The sequence below is a fragment of the Sturnira hondurensis genome, unplaced genomic scaffold, assembly GCF_014824575.4.
Source record: "Sturnira hondurensis isolate 20B ecotype Veracruz unplaced genomic scaffold, ASM1482457v3 Scaffold0007222, whole genome shotgun sequence".
Lineage (NCBI taxonomy): Eukaryota > Metazoa > Chordata > Mammalia > Chiroptera > Phyllostomidae > Sturnira > Sturnira hondurensis.
In genome coordinates, this window is record NW_028079853.1 from 349,631 (window position 1) to 375,359 (window position 25,729).

Below are 25,729 nucleotides of genomic sequence, written 5' to 3' on the forward strand. Positions count from 1 at the left end.
AAAGAAGAAATTTTACTCACAAAACCACTCATTGAAGAAAAAGCAAAATACCTATAAACAAAATGGACATTAAAAAAACCCACAAATGTTCTTATTCAACTAAAGATAAACACTAATAATATAATGGTATACCCCTTCCAGATTTTTTTCTCTGTAGATATACATGCTCATACCTGTTATAAAAATATTACACATACCATATATAAGCCACTTTTTACTTAACATATTCAAAACAATTTCCATGTCTAATGCATCTCTGTATTATAATTTCCCCAACTTTTTATTGAGAACTTTTCCCAAGCTTAGAGAAAACCTGATAGAACTGCTCAGTGAGTATCCTTAAACCCTTCATGTAGAATTACTGTTGGGAGATGATTCACTCTCAGCATCTCGCTTTTCCACACAGTTCAGATCTTCCGATCAAAAGCATTTACAACCAATTCAAGAATGTTTGTACAAGAAGCTGAAGGGGATCGGAATGTGCCACTCCAAAATATGCCACTTAGGCGTGAGGACTATTTTAAGCCGAAGGAGACTGAGAAACAGCAGATGCATAAGCAGCTTTCTATCCTCCCCTATTTGCCTAAAAGCAGGACACAGATTTCCCTTTGTGGATGTGTTCCCTCCCTCTCTCTCACACCAGGAAGGACAGAACAAGTTCCAACCACCAGACATGACTCTAAACTTCTCAGCCCAGAGATGCCACCCACACATCACAAACTTTACTAAAAATAACCCTTATTTCCCATTAATTTTTACCTTCCCACAGCTTACTATGTGCAAAACCCTAAACCCCCTTTCCTTTGCCCTTTCTTGACAAATTTATTGCTCTTTGTTAAAATCATACATAAGCCTCCAGGTATGACCACTTCTTCGGGGCTTTCACTTCCTTTCCGTGACCCCTCCCCCCAAAATACACATGAAATAAAACTTTTTCTCCTGTTAATCTGTGTTTTGTCATTTCAGTTTGCAGGGCCCCAGCTAGTCTACCTAAGAGGACAGAGGGAACAGGCTTTTCCTCCACTACAGAGCTATTCCAGGGCAGTAAATCTTAAGACACATTTCCCTCCTTGAAGAAGTCTGAAATAATAAAGACCTCTCCTCTTCCTGGAGAGGACTTGCTTACACCCTAGAACAAAGGTGTCTCTCTCTGGGAGAACAGGCGAGTTATGAGCGGCCATATGTAAGATCAAAACTCCCTAATTTTGGGGTCCCTTTGCAATAATGCACCCCACTGCATGTGCAGACGCCATCTGGTATGCTACCCTGTGTATGGGGTTTGAAAGCCAACATAAGATGTTGCTCTGGCTGCTGCTTTTGCCATCCTGACCCACACTTACACATGCACACACACACACACACACACACACACACACATCTCTCTTTGATGAATCATTTGAAAGTAAGTTTCCACAGAATCATTTTAATGTCTGAATAGTATCCTATTTTAAGCCTTATCATAATTTAATCTGCGTGTACTCCTGGACATCTGAAATGTTTCCAACAGTTTGGTATTATAGATAACATTGTGATGAGCTTTTATAACTAATTTTTAAGTTAAATTCTTTAAGGTAAATTCCAAGAAGTGTAATTGTTTGGTCAAAGGACATTCATAGTTTTAAGAGTGTGGTATATATTGTGTTGGCCAAAAAGTCTCGTTAGTTTTTTCCGTAAACTAAAAGACACATTCTTCATTTTCACCAATAACTTTATTGATCTGGATATTTTGAGTACATCAACTATCTCTCACATGATAGAATGTTGATTGTTTTCAATCAATGTCTTGATTTGTTCGCTATCAACTTCAACTGCTCTACCTGATAGTGGAGCATCATTCAGTGACAAATATCCAGCACGAAACTTTGCAAGCCACTTTTGAAACCTTCTATCAGTAACAGCACCTTCTCCATACCCTGCACAAATCTTTTTTTTTGCATTTCAGTTGCATTTTTATCTTTCTTGAAATACTACAGCATAATATGCCAGAAATGCTACATATGAAAATATGCAACATTTTCTATCTTCAATATTAAAATGGCTATACAAAATTTCACCAATTTTGATAAGTTTTTTTTAACTATACACTGATATGACAACTGTTACAATACAATCCAACAAAATTGCTTTGAGTGAAGTCAAAGACAACTAAGCACTACTAGAATCATCTTACAGAAAAAAAAACAAACAATCTAACCTAATATTTTCACCAACCTAATATTTCCAAGCTGCCTCCCAGAGAATGTATCAGTCTATACTTTCAGTAGGGAAAACTAGGAATATCCATGCCTTTATACCTCTGTCACTGTATTATTTTAATCTTTGATATTTGGAACAAGCAAAAAGGAGAGCATCTATCTCATTATTTTAATTAGCATTTGCTTATAAAAATGATAGATTTTCATTGGTATATTTATTAATCATTAACAGGAAGACCTATGGCCTGAAGCTGTTCACAGAATGTCATCAAGCACAAAGGCACCTATAACACAGTCTTTGTCTCCAAAGGGTCTCCTCTCTCCGTATCTGCTCAGGTCTCAGTTTCCCCCAAGTTCAAACTCTCAAGAGAAGAATCTGATAGTCTACAGGCTAGCTAACTGGAAATTTAGAGTGGAACTTAGAGACTAAATTCTATCACCCACCTCTCCCTTCCTCCAGGTTTTTGTACAATGAACACAGATCACAGACAAACAGGAATCGTGTCAACTGTCTTCATGGTTGGTCAGGTACCCCGAATATACATTTGTAGGGCTATCTGTTAATGGCCAGATGGGAGATGGCATTGAGGTCACTCCATCATCTATTGATTTGAAGATAGACTGGCCTATAGCACTGGGCTGATCAGAATTACATTCCCCTCCCATTCCCAATCACAGTTATAGAAACAAGAAAAGAGAAAATGGTGCCTTGAAAGGTAGAAGAGCCAGCCTGGATGCCTTTCAATTCAATGATTCTGTGTTTAATCTCTTATCTGGCAGTAAAAACACAGCCCAATGAATTTCAGATCTTAACTAATCATATTACTGTTCCCTCCTCCAGGTGGAGACCAGATGTTTATTTCTGATATTCCTTGAGAGGCATTTTTCATTTTGGCTACTCAGTATCTAAATACATTTTCTATTTGGAGGGAATTCCAATAACAAAGCTCAAGTGTGTGCAAATAGCCCCTTTCCCACCTCCCTTGTCTCTAGAACTTGACCATGTGAACTTCCTTCCAAAGAGATGTTCCTACCTAAGGCGCTGACTCTGGAGTGAGCAACAGAGGGAAACACATGGTGGTTTAGAATCCTTCCAGAGGTGGTAGAGGAAGCAATAATGGACTCATCCAATGTCCAATGGCAGCCATGCCAATGACAGAAGCTATTGGACACTAACTGGTTTCTTCCTATGTATTGATTTGGTCTCTATTTTTGTCTGCCTAATTTCCCATGGTTCCTGTCTATTCCAAACCTCATTCACCATCTTTTCCATCAATTCTGTGAGCTAGCCAATGTTCTTTCAGCACGTTCTTTTTTTATCGAACAAAGAAGGATTGATCTACATCATTTAGGAGCCTGGAAGTCTTATCAGTACATACCCCATTTGTGCAAAAGTTGCCCTTTCTATGGAGATGAAAAGGTGAGGAAGAGAGGTGCCTCCTCATCAACGGCTCCCGGGTGGCCAGCTCCAGTCCAGAACTCAGTATCCTGACTCCTGCGGTAATCATTTCTTTGTGTTTCTGTATAGTTTTAATCCCTGTGTATGTAGACCTAAACAATTTAATTTCACTTAGCCTTATTTTGAACTTGAGATGAATGAGTCTATGCATATTTTTTGTCTTCCTTCTTTCACTCAGTGTTTATAGTATTCATAAACACTGAGTGCTGCAATTTGTTCATTGCTGAAAAATATCCCATTGTAAGCATACTTATTTATTCTACTGTGGATTGGTGCTGTGTCATATTCAGCATGTGGCTATAATAAACACTGCTTTGAATATTCTGGTATGTGTACCTTAGGGGATCTTTAAGGGCATCTACCTGGCAGTGGAATATTAGTCACGGAATATGTGAATCTTTGACTTTCCTCAGTTAATGACAAACTGCTTTCTAAAGTGAACACATCAACTTATCACCAGCAGTTTGGGGGAGTTTCTGCTATAGTACACTCTCAGAACTAATTTACAACAGGTAAAAACACCTACTGAATTAATATTACCTGCCCTCAAATATCTTATAGTCCAGGGTTTGGGGAAAAGCTACATTCGGGGGATATATGAACACGATTCATACAGTTGGGGTAAGCCACCACTCCTCCAACTATGGGTATATGATAAAGAACTGGCCAATCTGTGTATTTTATCCTCTTTGGCCACAATAATTGGCTCAGTGATATGAGTGTGACACAAACTAATGAGATTACTTTCCAGGACTTCTGCTACAACAAAACCGTAGAAAAGAAACTCGGTTTTTGTTCTGGGACTGCTTGATTAAGCAAAATGAATGTATTGACTTACTTGTGCGAGGATAATGAGATAACCCACAAAACTGAAGGAAAAGCATCAAGAACTGGAACCAAGACTCAATGCCTCCAAGACATACATTCCCTCTCCTGTCTGCTTGTTTCTTTTTAGCAACAATCTGTCTTCACATAGAAAGGTAGATGTTTGTATGGAACCAGGAGCATATCCTCTTACATTTAACAATCCAGCAAAAAGACAAACACTATGCCCCAGCATCCTTATATCAACTTCACAAGACCCTGATGAGCCCTGCTTCTGTTGTTGAAGTCCTAAGTCTTGAAATAACTACTTTGCTAGAGAAACCATGATTGATTAAGATGATGTCATATTGCCAGGCAGTATGTCAGACAATGGTGGGGGGGGAGGGGGAACAAACACAAACAACTGAAACCACCATCACCAAGAAAAGACCACTGTTCCTGTCTAATAAAACTTGTAGTCTAGTTCAAGACAAATCACATGAATAAACATGAAATTACTGTGGTATACGTCATGAGAAAAAGTACATAAAGACCACAGCAAGGAGAATGATTTACCTTCGCCATGTATAATATGCGTTTTTTGCCCAAATTTTGAGGGAAAAATAAGGATGCACATTATACATGGATAGTACTAATTCTGCATCTATGTGTTTTTAGTTCTTTTATTTATGTTTATGCGTTAAAAGTGTAACTCTAGAAAGCAATAATGATACTCATATGTTCAAAAATAAATGCTAAAATTCCTTTATAATATAAAAATAAGCATCTAAATATAAATAATTGAATTTAAAAATTAAAATGATTTTTCCCCAAAAGTTTAGGCCAAAAACGTGGGCTGCACATTTTACACGGGAGCACATGATACATGGCAATGTACAGTATTCCAGAAGTTCAGGAAAAATTAGGGGTAAAGGTTGCTCTGGGCAGAGGGAATAACATGTTCTAAATTCCTGTGGCAGAAAGCAGCATTGCTCACCTAAGATAAAGCAAGTCTGACTAGGGTATGATGTGGGACCAAATACATAGGTAGAGCAAGACCACGCATATCATCGTACGCTACTTTAATTATTTTACCTTTTTAATGTATTTTTTATTTTATTTTTTCCATCACCATTTGTCCCTCTTATACCCTCCACTCCTGGCAACCACCACACTGTTGTCCATGCCCATAATATACTGTATCTTAAGTGTCACTACAAGTCATTTAGATATCTTAAGGGGGTGAGGAGGGGAAAGGTAGCAGACACAAACAAATTTATATTTAGGAAAGATCACTATGACTCTATTGTAGAGAATAGACTGGAGGTGGGCTTAACTGACTGCAAGAAGATACAATGAGTTTTAAGTTGATTTCCAACTAAGAGAGCTCCTGCCTCCTACTTTCTTAGGTTATCTGGAAAAGAAAAATCAGTTAAATGGATCAAAGAAGCTTTTAGATGAGTGATTATTTGCGCTGCAAAATGGCTCACTTCTTTCTTTTGCAATATTTCCCCCACTGATCACTGTCTGCAATTTGAGACCAACCACTTGCTCTTTAAAGAAGTCAGGAAAACAGGATCTCTGCACAATCTGTGGGGCCTCAAAGGATGAGACCCAACTATTGTTTAGTTCCAGTGTCTCAATCTCTGGATGTCTTATGGCTCTAAAGTACCATTATGCCCCTGATAACTCTCAAATTTCTCTCTCTAGTTCTTCACTGAACCTCAGTGTCTAATTGTCTACACAACTCTTCCGTTTAGATGTCTAACAAAGATTTCAAACTCAACACATAAAAACTAAAATTCATTTCTTTCTTCAAAATCTCTTCTTGTACAACTCAGTTCTTCCAAGTTGCTCACAATGGCTCTTTCACTTCACACTCCACATCTAATATATTCACAAATCTTATCATCTCTACTCTTACAATATATCCAGAATTCAATTCCGTTTTTATGATCTCAATTGTTTCCACTCCGGCCCAAACCTCTATCTATTACTATGGCTTGGATTATTGCAGAATATGTCTGATTATCACTTTTCACTCCCTAATATATATTTATTTTCATCCGGCTCCCTCTACATAACCTCTGGGAGATCCAGGACTTGTCTCTCATTTAGTGCCATGAATCCGGGTGTGACCTCCCAGGCGCTGTATAAATACTTGCTGGAATAAGTAAATACTTTATATCACCATATATGCAGTCATTTCTGTAAAGGCATGTTCGGGTGTGTGAGGCAATTCTACAAATTGAAAATACCCCGAGACGAAGCAGTGAGTGGAGAGCGGGACCAACTGGTCGAGGCAGCTTCCCCCAGCGGTCGCGGTTCCTCCGAGCCCGCAGGGGTTCCATGTCCGCCCACATCCCTCTGTCTGGGGACCCCGAGGGGGTCAAGCTTCCACTCCATCCGCACCTGCCCTCAGCCGACCACGTAACAGGCTCGGGCCCGTCCGGCCTCAGCGCCCGCCACCCCCGCGGCTTCGGGCTGGAAGAAGCAATGGCACCCTCTCCAGGCCCTCACGGATGTCACTGGACCCTAGGCCACACGGGTGACTTCTCGTTGACATTCTCCACTGTACTAGTAGTAGCTTAAAATCAAAAAGCAGGGAAGGCACCTTCCGAGACTAAATCTTCGACCTGGCTACCGCTCAAGGATCAGAACGCAGAACACACCTGGCTGAGGTGCCATTCCCAGCCATTGATGGGACTTGATGGGACTCGAAATCGGCGTCAGTGGCCTGGCCCAAAATGGCAGGTTACTCCACTGCTATATACATGTGCAGACCGGGCTGTTGGAGAAGTCGAAATGAGGACGAAATCACCATTTTCTTCGTCCAACACATAGGCGGAGGTTCTAGAAGATAGACGAGGCAGAAACAGAGGGCCTGGCAAAGCTGGCCAAAGGCGACATTAATCTAAGCCAAGGTGGCGCCTGCGGTTATTACTGGGAGCGCAAAAGAGGAGGCGATTACCCTGACCCAAGATGGCGGCCGCCGTGGGCGCTGTCCCTGGCTCCGCCCCACGTCCTCAGCCCCTCCTCCCTCGTCCCTCCCACAGCCTCCTCTCAGTTCCTAGCCCTGGCGGTGCTGCTCTCTTTGGGAGGGCGGGCATCAGGCACTTGACATGGCGGCGGCATCGGCCACTGCGGCGACCAAAGGGAATGGAGGAAGCGGAGGCAGGCCCGGGGCAAGCGAAGCCACCGGCGCGCGGAAGAAGAAGGGCCCGGGGCCTTTGGCCACTGCGTACCTGGTCATCTATAATGTGGTGATGACGGCGGGGTGAGACTGGGGCTCGGGGAGGCAGGGAGCGAGCCATCCTGGTAAGGGGGCTCTGCGGCCGGCGGGGAGGCTGGGTCCGGCCCACTGCGCGCCGCGGGGCTGGGACGGCTGGAGACCCAGCACCTGGGCGCTGAGGGCAGCGGAGCACTGAACAGCCCTGGTGCTTGCCCAGACTCCTGCCTGGGCGAGGGCCGAGCAAGTTCCCAGGCAGCGGGTGTGCCCCGAGCTGGAGTTCAGGGATGTTACGGGGTACGGGGAGGCTGCCCAGGCTCAGGTCCGGGTGGACTGGTCACTGGTCCAGGTCTGGGGGCGGTGTGCGGGGCGCTTCTGCAGCGCGGGGAGCCTGGGCGGCAAGTCACGGATGGCGAGCTGTTTCCCCCAGGGAGAGTGGAGAAAGCTTGACTGCAGAGCGACCATTTATTTAGGCGGCTGTTTTCAAACTGCAGACTGTGCTGTGGTCTGAAAGGTTATGGAAAGGCTTTCAAAGTTTTTAACCAGTGGCATGAGCAGGACTGTGCTTTCGACTTTTTTAGGATATATGGGGATGGGGAAGGCACTGAAGGTGGCAGGCAGAGCTGCTGAGGAGGATGGGAATAGACCCACCAAACGGGTTTACCCTCTCGTTCCGCCCTCATTTCAGTTCATTCTTTGTCACAGTGAGTTTTTAGTGCTGGTTTTGATACTGGCTAGGTGTGTGACCTTGGATAAATTACTTTATTTCTCTTGGCCTCCGTTTTCCCTAGCAGTACTAAAGAGTAAGGCTTGGGGATCTCCCAAGGTTCCTCCAAGTCTTTGATCCATGATTTTTGGTGAGGAGGATCACAGGATCAGACTATGAATAGTGTATTTTTAAATTTGATTCACATGTAAAACATTTTCCGTAACATTTTAATATGAGAGTTTTAAACACAAAGGGAACTTGAAAGAAATGCATAGTGAACATCCATTTTTATTTACTTTTACAATAGGCCATACATTGGTGGGGTGCAAAATTAAAAATATGTACAAGGGCGTAAGGTGAAAGTCTTCCCTCTCAACCCTCCCTTCCACCCAGATCCCCTCCCTGGAGACAGCTTATGTTTTGTATCCTTCAGTTGCTGGTACAAGGGAAAACATACATGCCTTTCTCCTCTCCCCCTTGCCCACTTATAAAATACAAATGCTAATGTCATACTCACAATTTCAGGGCGTATGCTTTTTCACACACACACACACACAGATATATCTTGGGAAGATGGTAGGCTTTATTGCTAGTATGACAAATGTCTCGTGTTGAATCCTGGGCTCAGAGTTGTGACTTGCTTAACTTGCTTGGGATCAGGGAACTTGTTAGTGTTAGATCTGGATCTACAACCTATTTCTCTTTCTCTTTACTTACAAGCCAGTGAAGAAATATTACAGATGCAAGTTTTCTTTGTCACATAAACATTCTCAGTGATTTTAAAAGAATATTCAGTACTCTTGAGTGTTTATATGTAACATTCTTGCCTTAGCAAGGGCATTGATGAGAGCATTGGGCCTAGAGAGGGATTTTAAGGGACATTGGGGAAGAAGAAAATAAATCATTATTCCTGAGCAATGACTGTAGAGAAAGGGGTGGAGGGTAAGGTGCGACATCTTAAACTAGGAGGAGAATTTGGGTCTGTGGGAGTAAAATGAGGTGTTTATTTTTTCTAGGCTGCTAATACTGAACCAGTTACACCATTAAGGAGTTAATTTCTTCTTTTACGAACTATTCGATGTCTTCGTCTGACATTTGGCAGACTTACATACTCCATTACATAGTTGAGATTGTACATATAGGTAAATCTATTACTGCCTTCAAGGAGACGTACCTTAATTAAGGCCCATTCATTTCATTATGGAACATAAACAAGTTACCAGGCCTGAGAAATGTATTTTTGAAAAGGATAGTAGAACAGAAATGTAACATTTACAGTGATATGCCTAAGTGCTTTTCTGTTTTGCATTTTGTATTGATCTGGATTTCTTTACTGAATTGATTTTGGGAAATCCAACTAAAAAAACCTCTCTTATTCCTCAAAAAGAAATCTAACTTTCTATTCTTACTTCATTTGCAATTAAAAATGATAGATTTTAAGGTATGGGTATGTTTCAGTGAGATACTTGTAAAAGAGCTGAAAACGTCTCTTCATCCTATTATTGTTACAGGCCTTTTAACTACGCAGCCATTTAAATTTTTCCTTTAACGCTTTTTTTTTCTCTTGTCTTAGATAATCTGGCACTTAATCAAACTGCTCAGGGACCAATTTTGCTTATTCCCTTCATTTTGGTCTTGTTCTCGACAGGCAAGGTTGCCAAAAAGCCTGAGGTCCAAGTGAGTGAGGTGCCACTGTGCTTGCGTGGCGCACTCTTGGTATGGCGCAACACTTCTGAGAGCAAAGGTTGATAAGCCCAGGATTCTTGTGGCAATATCTGTCATTACCACATCTTCCTATTACCTTAAATCCTGCTTATCTTTTTTTTTTCTTTCCATGATTGATTTTTTTTCTCTCTCTCTTTTTTTAGGTGGCTTGTTATAGCAGTTGGCCTGGTCAGAGCATACCTGGCTAAGGGTAGCTATCATAGCCTTTATTATTCCATTGAAAAGCCTTTGAAATTCTTCCAGACTGGAGCCTTATTGGAGGTAGGTCCTGAGGTTTGTTGTTGTTGATTCTATTGTTATAAAATAAAACATGCTACCGAATTATGTTGGAGTGGGCATCTCCGTTGGATTTGCTTTAAGTTTTGAAAACTTGCCTTATAGTATACTATGAGGTTGATACATAGACCATCTTTTTAATGTTCTAGAAAAAGTAAAATCTCATTTAACTTGTATGACCTGGAATTTATTTTATGTTCTACTTCTACTGGAATTCAAATGAACCAAGCTTATATTGGGGATTTAAAAAATTCTAGGGACATCTTAGGGAAATATTAGCAAACTCAGATGTTTCCAGTGCCAGGCATATGTTGGAAACAGGAAATTGTTGAGTGTAGGGTGTTAGGAGAGGTAGTTGTAGGAAATGGTAGATCCTGTCTAGAGGCGTAACAGGTGTACACAAAAGCTTATTAATTTCCTTGTATTGAGGGTAATGTATTTCCAGTCTTGTCTCCTAGTGTCGGGGTATATAAGGGTTTGTGAGTTGCAAGTGACAGAAACCCAACTCAAGCTATTTTAAGCAAAAAATGAGTTTCCTGGCTTCTGTGGTTGATTAAGATACAGGTTTGACTTACAAAACCAAAGAAACCAGCTTAAGAATGAGAACCAAGGATTTGACATTGCCGTACTCTTTCCATCTCTTACGTCTGCTTATCTCCATTGAATGTTAGTCTTAGACTTTCCTACTGAAGTTGCCTTCTCCACAGGGTAGGAAACAGGGAGGAAGTTTATTTTTCTCAGCATCTGTGTCACAGTTCTAGGGAAGGACTCTGGTTGGTCTTACTTAGACCAGCCATTCTTGCCAGGCAAGTCTAGGAAAGGGGAAGTAGGGATAGCTGTGGGCACACAGAGGCAGTAACTGCCAAAGTTTGTTATGGTGAAAAGCCATGAGGTTGGAGAGATCTTCCCATTATGACATCAGAAAAGATATTTTAGAAAAGAAATTTACTTTCGTGGAATGAGATGTGATAGCTCAAACTCATCCTCTCGTTTGAAAGCAGAAAATTGCAGTCTTTGGGTTTTGTTCTCTCCCAGAAAGCAGAGAGTTCCATACTGCCTATACTTACACATTTTTGGTAGATGGTCTGACACGTGAGCTCCCACCTGGAGTCTGAATACCCTTATTCTACAAATGCTGGTTTTACCAACTTACTCCAAATTGGGGCAAGTCATGTATCTCTTGTTCCTCTCACTTTCTTATTTGTAAAATAATTATGTTAAAGTACATTTCCAAAGCCCCTTCCTGCCCTGATCCTTTGAACCGGGGGAAATTAGCGCATCCATTTTTTGAACTTAGAGTCTTGAAGTTTGTTGAAGGGGTAGTAGTAAGTGAGTACTAGTTTTTGTCTCTCAGAGCTCAGCCAATACAGTTCTCTCACGCTATCAAGAAGCAAGTTTGGGGTCAAGACTATCAGAAACCGCCCCAGTGCTTAATACATTAAGAAGTTGGAATACTTGTACAACTTAAAGGGGATGTGTCTTTGTAGGACTTTATAATATTGGCGATATTGTTTTAAAAATTTAAGTATACCTTGAAAGGTAGTGCCATTAAATAGTGTGGTACAAAAACCAAATCTTAAACTTTGAAGGATTAGTCCAGGGCTATCCCTATAGAATCTTTGTAGGAATTTAAGGAAATAGTTTGCATGTCTGGTTTTAGCTCTGTTATTCCCACTGAGAATGAAACAGGTGGCAAATCCGGGGTGTTGATTTTGGGAAAAGAACTACATAATGCAGTGAGGACTGCCAGGAACAGGCAGAGAGTCAGCAGTGATTGGAAGAGACGCCTCACCCTGGGGCAATAAAGGAAGCTTACCAGAACTGCTCTTCCTTTGTCACAATAAGAGCTTCTTCTAAAGTGGACACAAATCCTAATTTTGCTCATCTAAGAACGTCATAGGTATTTTTTGTAGATAACTACCCGTTGTTCCACAGGTGATAATGTAAATAAGTACGTGTTTCAGCCGCCATAATGGGTGCTGTGGAGTTTGAGCCTTTGCTGATAAAAAGCTTATAATCTTATTGGGTAAATGATTATAAAAGGACCCTTGGCTGGAAATTACAGCAACCTCCTTAACTAACTCATACAATAAGGGAGGTTTATTAGAAGGTATAGGATGTTCCACGGAATCCAAGGGCAGGGACGCCACGGGGCCTTGGGAATGGCCTGCAGTCAGGGACTGGCTCCGTAAGGGACCCAGCAGTTTTGGCGCAGTCTCTCGTCACTGCTGTTCTTTCTCTTTGTCTCTAATTCTTTCTTGCCATCCTGCAGACTAGTTTTGTTTTTGTTTCTTAGTCTGCATAGCAGACAGTGGTAACAGAAAAGTTCCTGAGAGTGGAGCTCCTACAGTCAAGAGAGCAGCTAGTTGGAAACAGAATCTTACTCCCAGTCCTACATTCCCAGTGAAGGGCCTAATCCAGCCAGCTCCATCAGCTCGTTCCCGGACCCATCATGTGTACACAGCAGCAAGGTCACATCAGTTGTGTGAAGTTGGAAAGAAGGGGCAATTTCTAGAAAAGGGGGTGTTAGGTGCAAAGACCAAGAAGTATTTACAGAAGTATTCAGACACGATACAAGGAATTTGATAGTATATGAGATGATTTATAAATTGACAGAAAGTAAAATACTGATAATCTGTGGGTCAAGAGATCAAAGTGTGAACAAATACAGTGTGTATTGCTTGAGTACTGAGTAATTCTGAGAGTTCATTAACATAGGTAGCAAAAATATCTCATATTTGAACATACCATTATGCATAAAGAAAATGCAGTGTCACTATATCAAAAAAATGGATGAGTTATTGGTGCATTTTATAACATGGATGAATCTTGAGAACATGCTATCTGAAAAAAGCCAGACACAAAAAGCCACATATTGTGTTTTTCCATTTATATGAAATGTAAGGCAAATGTCCAGAATAGAGATAAAAAGTAGATTGTTGGTTGTCAGGGGCTGTGGGGAGTGACTGCTAATGGGCACAGGATTTCTTTTTAAGGTGATAAAAATGTTCTTGAACTGGATAGTGGTAGCAATTGTCCAACTTGGTGAGTATACTCAAAACCACTGAATTGTACACTTTGGGTGAATTTTATGGTGTGTGATAGATCTTAACTTTTTTTAAAATGCTATTTATAATAAGCTGTGGATATATTTTTACTTTTGAGGGATTCATAATATTCACAGGTAAGGACAAATTCTCATGTCTGCAGCTTTGTTAGAGTTGAGCAAAAGATTAGAAATTAGTAGAGCGATGCTACATTATGTCAGTTTAAAGTTATTTTTGAGAGGATTTGGACTGCTAAATATGTTTATTTAGCATAAGACTAATTATAGCAGACGCTTTGAAATACTTATGATTGGATGCACCTCTCTGATTGACAGTGAGGTTTCTTTCCAGGGGATTAAGGATGGCTCTGCAAAGACATTAATTATCGAGACTGATACAGCCCATCTTCAACATATGTACGTCGCTGTGTATGTCATTTACCTGCCTCTGCCCATCTTGGACGATCTAATGCACCACAGAAACTCCCTTTCTTCCCCAGCCTCTTCCTGATCTATTGCTTGGGAGTCCCTTAAATCTTCAAAAAGGAAAGGAAACAGTTTTACATGTGATCTTTTCCTGGAGTTGATCTGGTAGGGCTGGGTCTAAAATGAATTCTCCAGAACTTTAGTTACATTTTCTAATACTCCTCTCCCCACTACCATTTGCTAATCCCCTTGTCTATATTCTGGTCTAACTTTTCATGTATCACCTCAGACTCTCTTCAGATACTTGAATGAAATATTCAGGAAACTGATATTTTTGGATATTATGGATATTATGAGAAATATTATGGATATTTCTCATAATTCTCATATGGCAGAATCTTAAGAACTTGAACTCTCATTAAAAGAGGGCTCCCATCTTGTCTCTCTGCCCATTTTAATGTCTTTGGATGATTCTTCTCCCCACAGAGATACTGAGTGGTTAGGTTCTGAGGTGTTGCTAATACAGTATATACTTCTGGCACACTATGTCTTAAGTTTGCTTTGTGAACTCCTCTGTGGCCATAACCATCATCAGTAATAGTTTTCCTCCTTCTAGAAACATGCTGATTTCCCAATAATCATAATTTTAAGGAGGAACTTTTGAAACATAAGCTGTATATGCATTTTAAAATACCTGTATTCTGAAGACTTGTCTTAAGAAAACAGATCTCTGAAAGGGACTTCTGCAAAGCCAGCAGAGCAAGTAATTGGAGATATCTAACACAGACAGGAAGACACCAAACCTAGACACACCAGCTTCAAAAACAACATGAAAACCAGAGAGAAAATAGAGCCTGGGTGTAATTAATGTGTCACAACATGAGAAGGGAAAAGGGAGCCTGTGGGAGACAGGAGCCCACCCCCACAGGCCTCACTCGCTGCTTGCCGACTCGAGCAAATAGAAGCAGATGGTGGGTGGTATTCAAAAAGGTAGTTAGTGGCTGTAGAAGGGAACGTGCTGAAATTTTTAAAAAAGAACTAAAAATATTGATGGTGGCAGTCAGGGCAGGGAGGGAGGCCTCAGTGCAGAGATGGGCGAAGATGCAGGAAAAGCAGGAGTGCCCAGTGACAGTCTCAGATAAAGTAGGTTACAGAGCTGACGCTGTTGGGAGTTTTCAGAGTTTGCCATTTGAAATGTAAAAGAGAACATTACAAAACAGTAGTGCCGAGCCCATCAGTGATACTACCTCATTTTGCTGTGTATAATGGGTGCTTTTTGTCCAAATTTTTGAGGAAAAAATAAGGATGCACCTTATACATGGGTAGTACTTATTCCATATCTACATAAATGTTTTTAACTATTTTATTTATATTTATTGTTAAAAGTGTAACTCTAGAAAGCGGTAATGATATCTGTATGCAAAATCGATTACTGAGATACAGTAATCGATTTTGCTTCTAAATATAAATAAATAAAACAGCTGAATTAAAAAATTAAAACAAAAGATTTTTTTCCTGAAAGTTTGGGCCAAAAACGTGAGTGTGCAGTATACTCAGGAGCACATTATATGTGGCAAAATATGGTGTGTGTTGGTGGACTAGTTAATGTATGAATGATTATCTGAACAACAGAAAAACAAAATATTCAGAAAAGGGGTGAAACTCTAATAATTCAATAAAACTGATGTGCCTAGAAAACAGATTGAGGGTATGCAGTCTGTCGAAAAGTAAGGCAACCAGAAGTAGACAAGGTTGGAATGTATAAGTAATTGGGGAGAATAGTAGAAAACTGTTCTGAACTGGAAGACCATATCAATGTGATTATCGAGGCCATGCAGAGGTCTATATAGGAGCTGTTTTTGAGAAAGAAAAAAATCCCTTCTTGTTTCAGGCACCTCTTAGTTAATTTTTCAAACTCAAAACCAACCTAAGTGATTTCCAGCAGAAAAGAGACCTTAAAATGTAATAGTAAAACAATTTGGATCCTTGGACTTTGAAGAATTAAAAAATCCTCAAACAGCCCAGAGAAGGCATAAGGTTTCTGGATAACAGACCGTGAAATTTCCTACAGGTAGAGACATTTTGAAAACACCCACAAAAAGTAATGGAACTTTGAGAGAATCTTATCAAGGGTAATTTAGCTGTTTTATGATAAAGAAATAAAAATGAACCGAGCCTTTAGACTAGCGCTGTCCAATGGAACGTTCTGCAGAGGCAGCGTTCCGAATCTGCTCCAAATCACATGTGTCTGTCGGGCCCTTGAAATGTGGCTGGTGGGACAGAGAAACTGTTTTAGATTTTATTTTCTTTAAATTTAAATAGGCACCTATGGCTAGTGGCTAGTGCACCGGGCAGTACAGCTTTAGGCCACGGTACATGTTGTAAGGCGTCCACATGGAATTCCATGGGATGTTTCACCAGGGTAGAATAAAGTTAGAAGGAGGCTAGTAAGGAAACAACTAAGAACAAGCTGACAATGACAATTCTGTGTCACTCCAGAATTTATAACTTCTCTGTTCGTATGACAAAAATAGTGAAAATAATGATTAAATTAAGTTAGCATAGAGCTGCAATGTAAGTGGTAATAGTACGGTGAGGTTGGTGAGCGAAAAATAGCCATTCTATCATGCCTGACTGAGATAGTACCCGACCAGTTAATCCCGTAGGGGCACCTGAGGTTGGAAAGCCTGATAGGAACCTGGCAGTCAACTCTTGTGAGCTGTCTTTCATTAGTATGTTGACTGATAAGGTCTAATTCTTGGAGAGCCTTGGAAGACAAAGTTCTAGGAGAACTTAGGTCGGAGTCTCCTTTAAGATATTGAATAAATGAATAAGCTGATGGGTGGTAATTCGTAGGCTAGGTCGAATCCAGTTAATAACATCCAGTAGTCGTGGGAGGTTATGAAGGGTTAGGGATTCTGGTAGATTAATTTGGAGTGTTTGAGGCTGAACTGTCCAGTGAAAAAGAACATGCCCCTGGTATTTCCAAGGCTCAGACTGTTGGACCTTTTCAGGGGCTATAATTAAGCCTGCATTAGATATGGCCTTTTTAAAAAAAGCATAAGTCTTAGCTAGCATCTCAGAAGATGGGGCAGCAATTATGTAATGATCGTCCATGTAACGGTATATTATGGAATTAGGGAACTCTTCCTGGGCCGGAGGGAGGAAGTGCCTCTTTTCTTCAGAGTCCAGCTGGGATCGGAGCACTCATTCAAGCTCTGACTGTTAGTTACTCCCTAGCTCAGGGTGATTTCCCTGAATGCCGGAAAGTAGAGGGAGGAGAGAGGACTAAACCAAATGCAAAACAGCCACAAAGAAGGCAGCCTTGGAAGAAATCCCACTTCCCTTATCTCAGACACACTGGCGGTATAACCAGATAGCTCTCATTGGTGCTGCTGTCATCGGTGCTAATGCCAAAGGGGAGACTGAGTCTGATAGGCCCGATGTTTCCATCATGTAAAGAAAACAATTGCCCTTAAGCACTATATATATATATCGTTTCTGCAAGGTCCTGTTGTTTCCTATTGTTAATCAGCAGCTTGGATATTTTGCCACATACATGGATAGAACAGGTTTTCTGTCTAGGTACTGTCATCTGTCTTGCCTTAAAGCATGTTTTTCATTTATGTCTGCCATTATGCATTTTAATCTACACATATCTTTTAGTTTTCTTCAACTTTGCAGCAGGAGGTTCAGCTCGTCTTGTAATATTCATACATTTGAGATTCTTAGGAATGTCTTATTTCAGAAAAAATCATAGGATTTGTAGTGTAGTTATTCTTTTATCAGTTATCAACGAATTTGTGCAGCCTGATTTTTTAATCTAAGTCCCGCCTCCCTACTCCCCTCCAAAAAACTTAGTGAGGTGCAGTAGTTCCCCCCTTATCCTCAGGGGATGATCCCCAGTAGATGCCTGAAACTGCAGATAGTACTGAACCCTAGATATGAGGCCTGTCCGGAAAAAGTCCAGCCATTGTTAATATAATGAGAACAGTTTGCACAACAACATCGATGTAACCTGGCAGCCAAGGAGAAGGGACTGCAATGTGCATCTGTGAACAACAATGGCGTCGCTGTACTAGTCAGTGGGAGTGGTAGACACCGTTGAGTGAGCATGTGTACTGTGCGGCCATCTCATTCAAAATGATTGAGTGAGTAGAGCAACAAACCTGCATCAAATTTTGCATTAAGCTTGAACATTCCTCCTTAAAAACGATTCAGATGAATCAGAAGGCCACAGCTGTGGGCAGCTGGTGATTGGCAGCTTCATCACAACAACATGCCCACTCGTGCATCATGTCTTCTGAAGAGTTTTTTCCTGAAACATCAAATCACGCAGGTGACTCAGCCCCACTACAACCCAGATTTGACACCCTGTGACTTCTGGCTTTTCCCAAAATTAAAATCACCTTTGAAAGGGAAGAGATTTTTAGACCATCAATGACATTGATGGCAGCAGCTGATGGTGATTAGGAGAACTGTGTAAGGTCCCAAGGTGCCTACTTTGAAGGGGACTGAGGTGTCATTGTTCTATGTATAATGTGTCTTGTATCTTGTATCTTCTCCAATAAATGTCCCTGTTTTTCATATTACATGGGTGGATACCTTCTGGACAGACCTCGTATACTTTTTTCCTATACATATATACCTTTTCATGTAAAGGAAACACTTTATGGCTTCTCTCTGTCATATTTGAATTACCAACACCACTACTCTTGGGCTTTGGGGCCATTGCTAAGTAAAGTATTGTAAAATAAGGGTTACTTCAATACAAGCACTTTGATATCACAGTAGTAAATCGGATAGCCCAGGAAGCTGTTAAGTGACTAATGGGCAGGTAGCACACAGTGTGGAGATGCCTGACAAGGGGATGATTCATGTCCTCAGCAGAACACGTGGGACAGTGAAAGATTTCATCACACCACTCTGAACAGTGTAAAACATGAATTTCTGTATTTCACTGTGTATAATGTGCACTTTTTGGCCTAGATTTTTGAGGGAAAATAAGGATGCACATTATACAAGGATATAATGATTATATACCATGAATATAATAATGGGCATAATAATCCCATGTATAATGAGCAGAAAACCGTGGGTGTACATTATACATGGCAAAATATCGTACTTCTGGAATTTCTAAAAAATATATTTATACTGTAGTTGACCATGGGTCATTGAAACCATGGGTAAGGGGGAACTACTGTGTAATAGCTTTTGAGCAGTCTTATCAAGCATGTTTTAGATTGGCCAAGGCTTGTCAAATTATGGCTTCTGTTCTATAAAACTAATGTACAGTGAAATTCTATGATAGAAAATCAATAGAGTAAAATAAAACCCAGGTTCTTGACCCTAGGCATCACTTACTATCTTGGGCAAGTTGTGCAGCCTCTCTGAGCCTTGGTTTTCTCACCCGCTTGTAGAGGTACTGTCCTGCCTGTTTACTAAGGTAATTGTTAGGATCGAACAACATGATGTCTGCTAGAGAAATGTAATTCTAAGATGCACTACAGTAGCTGATAGGTCTCACCATTTAGAAAACCTTTGGTCATTCAGTCAGTCTTGTAGACGGCTTCAAATTATGTCTTTACCACCTTCACCAGGGTTAAAGTAGTGACATATATACAATTATTGGAAGGGGATTTAGAGGAACATAATTGGCCCATTGGATGGCCATTGAGATGAAGAGATAGCAGTCTCATCCAAGGCACTGGAAATCAAAAAGACAGGGAAGACAGATGCTAGAAGTAGGCAGGACTTGGAAACCAGTTGGACTTAGGAGTGAGGGGAAGGAAAGAACAGCTGAACCTGAGAGACCGAGAGGGTGGTTGCTGACCAGTGAGGCATGCTGTGTTTGAACTACTGCTGGTCCAGCTGGATGGAGATTTCACAGGCTGTTTGCAATGTGGGCCTAGAGCTCAAAAGAGATGGTTAGAGATTAGATCAGGAACATCCCTATAAGGATGTCCTGAAATGAGACAAGATAGGAACAAAGTGGGGAGCTTTGTAGAATGAATGAATGTGCTGAAGGGCCTGCCAGGCAAAAGGGGCCAACAAGGCTTATCGGACCCCGTGGTCTGTTGTCTGCTCTGTAGAATGGGAGACCTGGGGGATGCATACTTACAAAACTGCTATTATAAGCTTATATGTTGTAAAAGAGGTCCCTGACATGTAGTAGACTACTGGGTGAGATTACTCCTTAGAGAATCTATAGGTAAACCAACCAGAAATGAACAAACAAAAAAAACTGAATAAGAATTTGCACTGTTAAATAGCCCATAGCCAAGTTTTAAAATGGAATGTTTATTTTTCATATTCAATACTCCCAGCAGATATTGCTCTATTCTTCCTGAAAGGCTAGCTTATATCAAATAAAGCTACAATATTGTTGATCTTTTCTAATTTTCTTTTTTTTCCCTTTTTCCTCTAGATTTTACATTGTGCAGTAGGTAAGTATAGAGATATCCCTCTTACTGTGTACTGTGGATTCTGCTTGTTTTTAAAGTCATAAATAGGCTGATTTGATTATTACTGATTATTAAAAAATAACTTTAATTTTTATGTATAAAATTGCTTAAATCGGAATGGGCTTTGGTTTCTAAAATCACAAGGATAATTTAGATGTTATCACTGAACATTTAATTAAATGCCACAGCTATTTTGCTCTGTCAATTTAAAGACGCCTATCCTACCTTTTCATTACAAGGGTAACAGAGAAACACTAGCTTATTTATAAAAGTGTGATTTGGGGTCCTGGCGCTCTTGAAAGCCCTTTCTCTTGTCACTGAAATCTTATATTCTCTTTCCTCACCTTTAAAATGGGAGTGCTGCATATATTGCCTACTTCCCAGATGAATATTTAATATATCTGAGAGGGATTGGAAACCTGTGAGTATAAAGGGTTATACAAATATGAGAGGTTTCTGCTAAAAGCAAATACAGTGTTTTTCTTTTGGGGAGAAGGTAGGGGCCATCAAATTCTGCTCTGCAACTGAGGCATAGCTTCTAGTCTGGGGTAGCTAAACCCCTTTAATTAAATGGAAATCAACTTTGGAAATTGACAGACCCTGTATAGTAAGCTCATAGTGGTTGCCATGCATCCAGACTCAATTGCCCAAAGGCAGATTTGAAGTTGGTACTCAATTCAGAGGCCGTGAAGGTCTGAAAACTAAGAACTATATACTGTATTCGAACCACTATGGCCCTGACTCACAAATTAAGTGGATTCTTAATGTATTCAGGGCACGACACTTGACACTGGGGAATTCAGAGAAGAAGAAACTTACAGGTCAGGTGGGCAGATAGCAAAGTGTTTGCCATGGGTCTTGTAGGGGTCCCTGTGGTACCTGACCCCCGGCATTTGAAGGAAGACAAAGCATCTGCATGAGGAAGAGTTTCACCTTGTTTATTTCTGACTAGAAAGAAAATGAACAGACAGGGATTTCTCACATGGTTTGCAGAATTTTGTATGCATTTTCTGTGTTTATTTTGGGGCTGGGTGGGTAGAATTCATAGCTTTCATTAGATTCTCAGGGGCATTGTGTGAGAATCACTGCTGTTAACTCAGAGGTTAAGAATCACTGCTTTAGACCTTAGAGCAATCGATTTGAAAGAGACTTCTGTCACATGGTCTCCCTTCCCAGAGGAGGTAAAGCGACTCATCCCGGGTCACACAGGCAGCAAATGGTGGAACCTTGCTTGGACTCAGACCATTCTGAGCCAGAACCTGTTTGATTTGATTTTATGGTGAATGGGTTTTCGCTGATGTATAATCTCACACACATTTTCTTTTTAATCTTTTATCTACAATTTTGAGGAGAAAATAATCATCCCTTAAATTGTTAAGTGAATTTTAAGTATAAGCTTGCAGATTAGGAGATAATATTTGGCCAAAGAGAATTCTAGAATCACTGCGGTCCTTTTCCACATATTGAGCCCTGTGCCCCATTTCTTCCCAACTCTGTAAACTTTCAACTACCTACAAAGCTGTTAGAGGCCTATGTTTTCTGAGCCTATGTGTGCTATTGTTTTAGTCAATATTTCATTGTGTGATAATACATTCTCTTTATTTGTCTTAGAGTATATTCTCATTCTCTAAAACTTTCTACCCCTTGAAATAAAGTTTCCAACAAGAATATTTCTTCATTCACACCACAACCATTATTGAATGCCTGGCAGGTGGGTGCCAGACACTGTGTTGTGCAGTGGAGGTAGAGGGGTGAGCAGGGCCAGGCCTGGGCTCAGGAGACTCACAGTCCCCACTCCGCGGTGCTCCTGCAGAAGGCATTCCACAGACTCGCATCCATGTCACACTCTGCTCTGATGGTTTCTTGACGGGTGCCTCTGACACAGCTGGTGCTTTAAAATTTCTTCTTATTTCCTCAGAGACCTTGTCTGTCAGTGATTCTGTCTCCCGCACCATCGCCCTTTGCCATCTGCTTTTTCCTTCTCCGCTTACAAAACGCTCAGAGCGCTCCATCCTAAAAATTATTTTTAACTTAACCTTTGACCCTACATTTCTCCCTTACAGTTATATAATTCCTCTTCATAAACTCTTACAAAGCTTAAACTTTGTAAAAGTTTGTGGTAGACTCTGTCAACATCCTCACTCCCATTTATTCCTTAACCCAGTAGTCAGGCTTCTGTCCTCATTGTCCCACTAAAACTGCCCCCCCGCCCCGGTCTAAAATCAGGAGCAGTTTCTGCTGAATTCTCAGGACACGTGGAACTGAATGGACTTCTGAACTATGGCAGGCACTGCCGGTGACTCCTTCTGTGAGATCCTGCTCCTTTAGCTTTCTCCAGAAAGAGCCCTCCCAGCTTTCCTTGTCCTCTCTGGTTCTTTTCTTTCTGTACTTGCCCCTGAACTGTGGGTGTCCCAGGGTATGATCTAGCTCGTTATTGTTCTGACTGAATGCACCCTTTGTAGGTGATTACTTCCCTTCTCAGAGTGTGAGATGCCTGTGATACCTGCTTCTCTCACTGCAAGCCACACCTGCACCCCAGACTCCAGACTCAGGCACTGACTTTCTGGGTACCCATTCCTGAATGCACACCTTCTCAACATGACACAGCCGCCCAAACTTGTTCTGCCTCCTACATTGTCAGGGCACCACCAGCCACCAGCCATTCAGTCACCCTTCCTAGACCTAGAGCTCACCAGTGGTGCCTCATTCTCAGTTACCCACACTCTTGTAATGTGCTGGTTATCAGTGTTTGCCAACTGTCCTTCTGAAATCTCACATTGTCCTGTTTTCTTACCCATTCAGGGTCTCAGTATGTCTCGTCTGGACTCCCATATGGATCTCTGAACTTCTAGGCTTATAATATTAATAATAATAAGAGCTACCATTTGTTGAGCATTTACTGTGGTCCAGTGCTTTACATTCATTATCTCATTTACTTCCCATCTTACAGTTAACAAGATTGTAAGGCTTGGGAAGATTGAGGCTTGGAAGATTTGTGCCTTGTTAGAGTCCCCACAGTTAATCAGTTGAATAGCCAGGAGTTACAACCCATGGCTCTGGGTCTCCAAGTCCATGCTTCCTACAACCCTTGAGGGACTTAGAGAATAATTCTGAGCGTGTTACTTCCCTTCTTCAACTCTTCACTCATTTAAACTTCATGACTTGGGCCCCTCCTACCTCCCCAGCCTTACCTGTGACCTTTTCCTGTGTCCTACTCCATGCTTCAGCAACCCTAACCTTCCTGTGCCCCATCCCATGAGCCGTGCTACTGCACCACTGCCTGCCCGTGGCCGGTGCCCAGGTTTTGCCCTCTGCCTGGACTGAGCGGTCCGCCCCTGCAGCTAACAGCTGTTCACTGCTCTCCTCCAGTAAACTCCCCTACACCCACTGGCTACGTGAGACACCATTCTCTACTTCTGTAATACCCAACATCTCGCTCTTTATTATATTTTCCACAGTGTGTTATGGTTTAACACTGTACTTGTATCCAACAATGCCACAGTTTTTTGAGAATGAGAACTGTTTCTTTTGGGTTTCTATATCCTGACACCTAACAGTACATGACACCTACTGGGGACTCGGTGAACATTGGTCATAATCTTACCAAATACATGTGAAATTTTCCAAAACTTATTTCAAAATGTTTTCAATTCCTTAAAAAATTGATGGGAGTAATAATAAATAGACTGTTTCTAGCATTAGCCACAGGCAACAGTTTTCACCCTTTTTTATCTCGTGGCACCCATAAACGAATTACTGAAATTCTGTGGCGCAACAAAAAGCACACCAAAAAATGTACTTTGGTCCATCTGACCAGAAAAATAGGTGCAATTTTGATTAATTTACGGCAGACAGCAGTTGTTGTGTTGGCTGTTGTCATTTTTTCTTTGACAGTCCAAGGGTAAAGAGGTCAGTGCCCCTGACTACATAGTCGGGTGTCGCACATTTTGGAAGGTCTTGTGGCGCTTCAGTTGAAAATCTCTGGCCTAAGGCAATGCTTTATATTTTACTCAAACAACTTAAGTTTGTTTTTGGAATGATGGTTTATTCCTGTGGCTTTCTGAAAGTTTTCACTGTAACAACTTGGTCTTTTGGAAACTTGTTATAGAGCCTTGAGATACCTGTAGTTTACATGCTGTTTATGAAAAGTCTGAACTTAAGTCTGACCTGTGTTGTTTACTAGCTGTGTGACTACTAGGCAGTCACTCAGCTTTAGTGTGCCTTCACTTCTCCATTAATAAAAGGGGGATAATGACACCTGCCGTGGAGGGAAGTTGTGAAAATGAAATGGGACCGTGCCTGGAAGCAGCACAGCGCCAGAAACAAGGCGATGTTGAAAGTCGCCCAGTAGAATGGTAGCTGTTGCTAACTAAAGCAATGTAATGTTACAGGGTGTTAGAAGTTTTATTCTGTCCCAATATGTATAGTGTAACTCTTACATATTCTTATTTTCATTAAATTACAGTCTTACTTATTTTTAGGAAGGTTACAGTTACTTTTTGTTCATGGTTGTGACAATGCAACTTGGCAAAAATAATCTCTAGAGACAGTAAACTAAAATTCCATTTGAGAGGCTCTTTTCTGTGAGGAGGTCGAGCCTTCTGCCCTTGTGAATAGGTTTCCATGGCCCCACTCCGTCAAAGTCTGTTCTCCATTGATGGTGCAAGGACAGACTTCTCAAGTGCCACTGTTGCAGTCCTTAACCTAAGATTTGTAGGGCTTTGTATTTATGCAACAGTATCCTTTTTGGAAATGGGATTTTTTTTTTTAAGAAACCCATTTTGAGGCATGTCTTTCACAAGAGTATGAAGAAGAATTGTGCTTTATTCATGGGGCACAGTTTATATTGAGAGAGGTGTAATCTATTTTTTCATGTTGTGTTCAAGATTATTAGATTGTGGAGGAGCCTTGTGGCATAGGGGGTGGTTCTCGGGTACCTTCAGAGTGTGGTTCCCCCTTTGTTGGGATGAAAATTAGAGGCTGGAGGACGGGAGCTGAAGATTCTCTTGGCAAGATGTGACGTGCATTTGGTGAACCTTCATGTTGGAAATTACACTGTCAACATAAATAACTTTAGAAGTTTTCTTTCGACTGAAAACTGTAGAACAGATGTCTGAACAGGAGCTTGGTCATAGTGCAGAGGCTGTGATGTCTAACGTTGAGTATTAGCACGTTGATTTCATCCACAGACAAGGACAGAAGGCCTTTCATTTAGATATCTCGGATTCGTGGCTTCAAATACTTGCTGTATGTGCCAGCTTGCACTTCTCTCTCAAACTGAAGACACCTTTTATTTAATTATTTTTTTACAGGCACCTTTTAGGAAACTCAGTCACCTTAATATGAGCAGACAGCGTGTGGCTTCAGGCTGATTTTTCACACGGGTGGTAACA

General features: G+C 41.1%; 1 protein-coding gene across 1 annotated transcript in view; it reads left to right on the plus strand.

Moving 5' to 3' along the window:
• The first annotated feature begins 7,521 nt into the window (after positions 1-7,521).
• Positions 7,522-25,729, plus strand: part of HACD2 (3-hydroxyacyl-CoA dehydratase 2) — a 97,242-nt gene continuing 79,034 nt past the window's right edge. The window contains exons 1-3 of the mRNA XM_037051464.1: positions 7,522-7,735; positions 10,265-10,382; positions 20,300-20,318. Coding sequence (XP_036907359.1) covers positions 7,581-7,735; positions 10,265-10,382; positions 20,300-20,318 — 292 coding nt within the window. The 5' untranslated portion in view covers positions 7,522-7,580. The remainder of the gene's footprint in view (positions 7,736-10,264; positions 10,383-20,299; positions 20,319-25,729) is intronic.